The sequence below is a fragment of the Haematobia irritans genome, chromosome 4 (assembly GCF_050003625.1).
Source record: "Haematobia irritans isolate KBUSLIRL chromosome 4, ASM5000362v1, whole genome shotgun sequence".
Lineage (NCBI taxonomy): Eukaryota > Metazoa > Arthropoda > Insecta > Diptera > Muscidae > Haematobia > Haematobia irritans.
Window position 1 is genome coordinate 184994039 of NC_134400.1, and position 8746 is coordinate 185002784.

Here is an 8746-nt window from a genome sequence, read left to right on the forward strand (position 1 = left end):
AAAGTATGTGCCTATATTTCATCTTCCAATCCGAGCGGTTGGGCATACAGTGTTAGAACACAAATTATAGAGGCCGGTGCTATGGTTGATTAAACCGCCGCTGAGTGAAAGAAGGTATGCCATCCACCACAGTGATATCTGTCTTGTGTTTCTTTTTTGTTCAACTTTTACATCCCAAAGCGAAATTTCATCGGGCGATGTGACCACAATGGTATGTAATTTGTTGTCAGAGTATTTATCTATTTATGATTGCAATCTACTTGGATTTATGGTAACGACATTTAGGCACTAAATTTATTTATAAAAATATTATTTTATAATTTTTACTTGCTTCATGAAAGTAATTTAACCAGAAAAGCTCGAATTAATAAAATGGTATAGCATTCAATTTCACAAAAGCTAATATTCGCTTGGCAGCCAGCAAATACAAAAATGTTACAAAATAAATTTATTAGGAAAAAACAAAAACATTATAACTAAAATTTGGAATATTTAAAGTATTTGGCTTGGAATTTGTGGACTCTTTTCATTTTGTTTACAAACAATCAACAATCAGGCATTACAAAAATGAAAAGTTATTAGACCACAAAAAACCGAATTATTTTTCATATTTTTAGGGGGGGTTAAAAATCTTTGAGATTTCGAAATAAAGGATGCCTAAAGCAAAACAAATTTTAATTATAAGGTCTTTTCTTGGTCTAAACTTTTCATATGATACTATTTTGGCCGTCGCTATATACCTACACCCACAATGGAAAAAACTACACAATGAATTTGTTGAAATTGATATTATCTATAGACAATTCAGTGTTTAAACTCCATAATTAGTATAAAAATTACAATCAAAAGAATAACGCCAACTATACCCAATAATATCAATTTCTTTTTGCGTAATTTATTCTGTAAGAAAGAAAACGAAACATAAAAATATTGGATTTTATTATTTTGAAAAACTAAATTACCTTGTAGGAACTGGCCATACGCAGATTTTCAGATCCCTGAGATACATAAACACTGGTTTGTTCCACAGATGATTCTATCGAGTCCACAATTAATCCTTGTTCGTAGACCATAGAACCTAGTTTCTTGTAGATTTCATTAACACCAACAATATTTTCCTATAATGACAAAAAAATATAATAGTTATTAAACAATACATATTTCTATCACACATTACTGTCTGTAGAAAAATTGTATTTCTATGGAAAATTTTCTCTAAATTTTATTTTTATAGAAAATTTTGTCAAAAATTTAACAGGTTGGCTGATAAGTCCCCGGTCTAACAAAGAAAAACACATTTTTTTTTAATTTTTATTATTCAACATAGTTCCCTTCAAGAGCGATACAATTTTTTTGATACCATTTTGGTAGTACTCCTTCGGTTTTGCCTCAAAATAGGCCTCAGTTTCGGCGATCACCTCTTCATTGCAGCCAAATTTTTTTTCCTGCGAGCATCCTCCTGAGGTCTGAGAACAAGAAAAAGTCGCTGGGGGCCAGATCTGGAAATACGGTGGGTGGGGAAGTAATTCGAAGCCCAATTCATGAATTTTTGCCATCTTTCTCAATGACTTGTGGCACGGTGCGTTGTCTTGGTGGAACAACACTTTTTTCTTCTTGATATGGGGCCTTTTTGCCGCGATTTCGACCTTCAAACGCTCCAATAACGCAATATAATAGTCACTGTTGATGGTTTTTCCCTTCTCAAGATAATCGATAAAAATTATTCCATGCGCATCCCAAAAAACAGAGGCCATTACTTTGCCAGCGGACTTTTGAGTCTTTCCACGCTTCGGAGACGGTTCACCGGTCGCTGTCCACTCAGCCGACTGTCGATTGGACTCAGGAGTGTAGTGATGGAGCCATGTTTCATCCATTGTCACATATCGACGGAAAAACTCGGGTGTATTACGAGTTAACAGCTGCAAACACCGCTCAGAATCATCAACACGTTGTTGTTTTTGTCAAAAGTGAGCTCGCGCGGCATCCATTTTGCACAGAGCTTCCGCATATCCAAATATTGATGAATGTTATGACCAACACGTTCCTTTGATATCTTTAAGGCCTCTGCTATCTCGATCAAGTTCATTTTACGGTCATTGAAAACCATTTTGTGGATTTTTTTTGATGTTTTCGTCGGTAACCATCTCTTTCGGGCGTCCACTGCGTTCACCGTTCTCCGTGCTCATTTCATCACGCTTGAATTTTGCATACCAATCATTTATTGTTGATTTCTCACAAACAAATTGACTTACAGACGTCATATTTTGACACGAATCATTTGAAGGTTGGTCCTATATAAAAATAATATGCATTTAATACTAGCGACGCCATCTATGTGTCAGACCGAGGAATTATCAGGCAACCTGTTATTTCTATGGAACATTTTCACTAAATTTTATTTCTATAGAAAATTTTGTCCAAATTTTATTTCTATAGAAAATTGTGTCCAAATTTTATTTCTATAGAAAATTTTGTCAAAATTTTATTTGTGTGGTTCACTTTTGGGTTTAGTGAACTGCCTAAAGTTATTCTGATAATTAGTTGATAGTTTGCTGCAAGTAGAGGATGCTGATGAGAAATGTGGTAATTCCGAAACGTGCGTCCGTCCAACCATCTTGCAGTCTATAGGGCTTTGCCCAAATAAATTTAACAAACATTATTTTCCTCTGTTGGTTAAGCTACACTTGTAGTTTAGTCAATGCCTGGTTTTAGGCTGAAATCAAAAACGACAACAAAATTTTATTTCTATAGAAAATTTTGTCAAAATTTTATTTCTATAGAAAATTTTGTCAAAATTTTATTTCATTCGTTTTGTTTGTTATTGTTGGTTTCTCTTCTTCTTCTTTTTGATCTCAGCTTAAAACCATGCATTGACTAAACTACAAGTGTAGCTTAACCAACAGAGGAAAAAAATGTTTGTCAAATTTATTTGGGCAAAGCCCTATAGACTACAAGATGGTTGGATGTACAGCTGTTTCGGAATTACCACATTCCTCATCAGCATCCTCTACTTGCAGCAAAACTATGAACCAATTATCGGAATAAATTCGGGTAATTCACTCAACCCAAAGTGAACTACACTTGAACCTTTCGAAAAAAGTTTAATAGTCGGCTACTGCCTAAACAAATTTGCAAGCATATCTCCTTTCCTTTGCCAAACTCAAATCATTGATTTGAATGTAGTTGCCTGGGTTTGTTTTTGAGCGTGCTTCCTCTATCTTCATTCGTTTTTTCCTCTGTTGGTTAAGCTACACTTGTAGTTTAGTCAATGCATGGTTTTAAGCTGAGATCAAAAAATTTTATTTCTATAGAAAATTTTGTCAAAATATTATTTCTATAGAAAACTTTGTCAAAATTTTATTTCTATAGAAAATTTTGTCAAAATTTTATTTCTATAGAAAATTTTGTCAAAATTTTATTTCTACAGAAAATTTTTGTCAAAATTATATTTTTATAGAAAATTTTGTCAAAATTGTATTTCTATAGAAAATTTTGTCAAAAATTTATTTCTATAGAAAATTTTGTCAAAATTTTATTTCTACAGAAAATTTTCTAAAAAAATTATATCTATAGAAAATTTTGTCAACATTTTATTTCTATAGAAAATTTTGTCAATATTTTATTCCTATATTTTGTCAAAATTTTATTTCTATAGAAAATTTTGTCAAAATTTCATTTCTTCAAAAAGTTTTGTCAAAATTTTATATCTATAGAAAATTTTGTCAAAATTTTATTTCTATAGAAAATTTTCTAAAAAATATTATATCTATAGAAAATGTTGTCAAAATTTTATTTCTACAGAAAATTTTTGTCAAAATTATATTTTTATAGAAAATTTTGTCAAAATTGTATATCTATAGAAAATTTTGTCAAAAATTTATTTATATAGAAAATTTTGTCAAAATTTTATTTCTATAGAAAATTTTGTCAAAATTTTATTTCTATAGAAAATTTTGTCAACATTTTATTCCTATACAAATTTTATTTCTATAAAAAAGTTGGTCAAAATTTTATTTCTATAGAAAATTTTGTCAACATTTTATTCCTATAAAAAATGTCAAAATTTTATTTCTATAAAAAATGTGGTCAAATTTTTATTTCTATAGAAAATCTGGTTAAAATTTGCTTTCTATAGAAACTTTTGTCAAAATTTTATTTCTATAGAAAATTTTGTCAAAATTTTATTTCTATAGAAAATTTTGTCAAAATTTTATTTCTATAGAAAATTTTGTCAAAATTTTATTCCTATAGAAAATTTTGTCAACATTTTATTCCTATAAAAAATGTTGTCAAAATTTTATTTCTATAAAAAATTTTGTCAAAATTTTATTTCTATAGAAAATTTTGTCAAAATTTTATTCCTATAGAAAATTTTGTCAACATTTTATTCCTATAAAAAATGTTGTCAAAATTTTATTTCTATAAAAAATTTGGTCAAAATTTTATTTCTATAGAAAATTTGGTTAAAATTTGCTTTCTATAGAAACTTTTGTCAAAATTTTATTTCTATAGAAAATTTTGTCAAAACTTTATTTCTATAAAAAATGTTGTCAAAATTTTATTTCTATAAAAAATTTGGTCAAAATTTTATTTCTATAGAAAATTTTGTCAAAATTTTGTTTCTATAGAAAATTTTGTCAAAATTTTATTTCTATAGAAAATTTTTTCAAAATTTTATCTGAATCTTTTTTTTAAAAACTAAAACGTCGATTTGTCGAATTGGAAGATTACAAAAAGTCGAATACATTTTTTGACAAAAAGTCGTTTTGTATCACTGTCAAAAGAATATGCCAATGACTTTAATATAGAATAGCATGTTTTGTTTACCTCCAACTCCCGTATAGCTCTTTCTTGTTCCTCCAAGGCTTGCAAATCGATTTCTTCTTGCATTTGTGTTTGTTGTTGCTGCTGCTGTGATTTACGACCAAACAGATTGTCCTCGAAAAAAGAATTATTGCTGCCATTTGATGTACTGTTCGTGGTACCAGGTGGTTTGGATATATTATATTGGTTTGCACGAGCTTGACGGACTTGATCCTTTTCAATATTTACTGTTTTGCGTTGAAGAGCCTGTAATGGAAATAGTAATCAATAGCAGTTTTGTGTAGACGATAAACCATGAGATGTCTATATAAACAATTTTAGTATATTACTGTGGGGGAATTTTGAAGGTTATTTTAAAATTTTCCAATAAAACTGCAAGGTTTATACATTTTGTGGTATTTCTGTTTTTCTTGAGTTGACTGGACTGTTAAAAACATCCGGTTTAAATTTCGCATCGATTTCATTATCATATATTTACACTTATGTTTACGGCCAATTTTGCAGTTTTCGATATTTATAATTTAATGCAATTGTTCTTCACGAAAATTTATTTATTTATTTCATCAAAAATTCAGCCAATATCGCACCATATTCGACTTATTTGCGTCAGTGTGTCATCTGGCTATTCACAAAACTCGAGAGATTACTCCGGTGAACGCCTTTCGAACGATTGAGGAGATAAAAGCTTAATCAAAATGAAGAGGCTGATGGCTATAGCGGAAAGGGACTGGTTATTGTATATTTTTCGAGGATTGAAAAAACTTTGGCATAAGTAAACTTTATCGGTATGTAATGGATTTGATTTAGAAGAGTTAAGATTGTACTTTTTATAAATAGTAGCATTATTGCTCATTGTTATCAACTTTAAACTTTTGAAATCATTGAAAAGTCTACCATTGTCTTACTAGGAATTTTATTCCGAATCAAACAGTGGATTTGTCGACTATTTCGATTTGAAAGTTATCTTTGATGTGTGGGAAAATAAAACCGTATATGAAAATCTGTTTCTGCGCCAACTACATGTGAAAAAGGAGTTATATATGAATATAAAAAATATTGACGGAGTTGGGGGGTCTCTTAACCAAAAATAAACTAAAACGATTTGTTTTTGCACCAAGGCAGCATATACAAAACAGTGAAATATGTCCACTATGACCAAATGGAATTTATGGAATTAGATTTACATGTAAAATAGACTTTTTAGTCCTCTATCCGATGGTAAAAACGGATAATGTGTTTGGGATTTCCCATATATGGCCTTCAAAAATGTGTGATGGTGCTCCTAGAAGTGAACAGTGTTTCGTATATTCGACTTTACTATATGTACCAATGGAAAGATATATTTTCTCTGCATCTTTGGTTAGAATTTGACATTACCATCTCTTCCGTTTTGACCAATTTATGAACATTCACAGAAAAAAATATCACCAAAATATTTCCAATTAAAAAGTTAATTGAAGTTGAAAATTTTTTCAATTAATAAATTAATTGATACAATTAACTTTTAAATCATGATAGAAACATTAAGTTAATTAAGTCAATGATTGAAAATTTTAAAATTTGTAATTAAAAAATTAATTGATACAATTAACCTTTTAATCTAATTCGGAAGACTAATTAAAAATGTATTTCAAACAATCATTTGTTAATCCAAATAAAAACTCTAAGCCAATTCAGAAATTAATTAAAAATAGTTACTTTTTTTTAATTAATAAATTAATTGAGTTTTGCAATCAACATCAATTAAATTTTTAATTGAATCAATTAAAAAATTAATTGAAATTTGCTGAAAAAATCAATTAATTTTTTAATCAAGAATTTTTTCTATGCCCAATTAAAACTGTGATTGATACTATCATTTTCGTGATTGAAGACATTTCAATTAAAAAATTAATTGGATCAATTAATTTGGTGATTGAATCAGAAATTTTTTTTTTGTGTGTTTCTATGGAGGAATATGAAGTTAATTTTTAATTTATGTATACCTCCACATATAGTTGGCGCTGAAGCCAATATTCTTATATAGAATTATTTATTTTTAATTCAATAAAAAATTCATTTCGGTAAAACCCGTGGATTCTCCGTATTTATACATTTTAAGGATATTGTCTCATTTTAATTTCATTTGTGATATTCGCAATTTTCTTTGGCTAATTTAGTCAATTATGTTATTTTCTAGATATGTATACCCATCATTCATACTAAGCCTTCTAAACCACGTTATAATCTTATCACATTTCATTTCGATGCCCGAAAGTGCTATGCCTTATGCCAAATTAAGGGGCAAAACAACGATGACTAATTTTAGAAATCTAAATGGTAGTAGCACAATAAAGCAGAAAGTGCAAGCACTTAGAACTCGAATGAAGAAAAAATATAAATACAGACAATGCACACATACGCACATACACAAAACCTTGCATGCGAACTAGCTTTCATCACTTTGGATAGACTTCCGTTTTTATGGGTGGGCGTATTAGTCAAGCATACAACTAACCTGGAATTTAGTTAAAACAGCGGTAAATTCATCCACTAGGCGATCTTTTTGAATTTTCAAATGACGCTCTTTACATTTTTCCACTTCTTTCAATTGATTACTGGTATCGGAAACCAATTGATGGGTGTAAGACATTATTTGATGTCTGTTGTGGGAGGAAAAAAATGGAAAATATATAAAAAGGCTTGTTTAGAAATCTATATCAACAAGTGTTGGCTTACAATTGTTTCTTCAAGTCGGGCGAATCCTGAGGTGTATTACATTGATTAACCATACGTTGCATGGCGGCCACTAAAAGGGACCGCATTATTATTTGTGAATTTTTCTTAAGGTCATGTCATACTCACCATTTTGGTTTATCTTTTCTATGCTTGTGGTGATGGTTTGAGTCAATTTCTGAAAATCATTTTCACTCAAGGCCTGTGAATTGCCATTAGATCCAGCACCACCCCCACCACCACCTATACCATTTTCCATATGTTGCAAATCCATGCTTTCGTATGCGTTCAGTTTGAAGGATACCTTAGAGAAATTTCTCCTCACAAACTTGTGTCAGTCAGTGCAGTTCTTCTCTGGTTCACTGAAGTTAAGAAAATAAACTAATTAATTTTGTTTTATTACAAAGCAAGGGAAACCTTGTAATTCGATTTAGGTTTACGTTGTTGTCTTTTGGTATGGTACAAATGCCTTTGTGTCTATATTTTCAATGGTTCATTGCCTATTAGCTTGCCATTCATATACTGCTGATACAACAACACCCATGATACACATTGGATATAATAACATTCATTTGTTTTTAACAATTTTCTATACCCTTTCCCCCCTCAAAGAGCAAACATTGTCATAGTCGACGTTGTAAGATTTTCTGCTTGTGAATAAGAGCAAATGTAATGATTTGTTATTTTCTGATATGTTTGTTATGCCCATTGTTGACGAATGGCCTTACATGTTAATCTCCAGCAACTTTCAATTTTATTGTGGTTTTTTTTCTATTGGTGACGTAGTTCGAAAGGTTTCCTTAGGAAAATCTCTGTACTTGCACTTTTCACTTTAAAAGACTTTTGCGTATCACTTTTGAAAACGTTTTCTCTTTGTTACTGATTACACCAAGCATTTGTTAATGTTAAATGATTAATAAATTAGGCAATTAAACTGAATTTCTTGCGATAAATTTCGTTATTGGTTATTTTTTTTTTTTTAATTCTATCCTAATTCAAAAGCGTTCCATCGTCCCCGTCATCGCTTCACAATGAGAGATCGTCCGTAGTCTGTGCTATAAGAATTTAAACACATCCATTGCGACTGTCGGTAGTCGGTCGATTTCATCATTGTGAAAGGTATATTGGTGAAATTGTTTTCACATTCCAAATGGAATAATATAAAGAATAACAGCCTGTTTCTGTATGTCGAAGGAGCTCTATCGAT

The 8746-nt window shown here is 30.1% G+C and overlaps 1 protein-coding gene across 1 annotated transcript; it reads right to left on the reverse strand.

The window, feature by feature from the left end:
* Positions 1-773: 773 nt before the first annotated feature.
* Positions 774-8501, reverse strand: Syx7 (syntaxin 7). Its single transcript, XM_075303888.1, has 7 exons — positions 8268-8501; positions 7669-7901; positions 7543-7612; positions 7322-7466; positions 4828-5070; positions 963-1118; positions 774-900 (listed from the first exon to the last, which is right to left on the reverse strand). The coding sequence occupies exons 2-7, from the start codon at positions 7811-7813 to the stop codon at positions 805-807; spliced, it is 855 nt and encodes a 284-aa protein (XP_075160003.1). The 5' UTR covers positions 7814-7901; positions 8268-8501; the 3' UTR covers positions 774-804.
* Between the last annotated feature and the right edge of the window lie 245 nt (positions 8502-8746).

Excerpts from the sequence above, each read along its gene's own strand:
- Syx7 (XM_075303888.1), bottom strand. The coding sequence starts at position 7,813 with ATGGATTTGCAACATATGGAAAATGGTATAGGTGGTGGTGGGGGTGGT. Across the intron at positions 7,467-7,542 it reads CCCGACTTGAAGAAACAATT|ACATCAAATAATGTCTTACA; the intron begins GTAAGCCAACAC and ends CTCCCACAACAG. Across the intron at positions 1,119-4,827 it reads GAGCTATACGGGAGTTGGAG|GAAAATATTGTTGGTGTTAA; the intron begins GTAAACAAAACA and ends TTGTCATTATAG.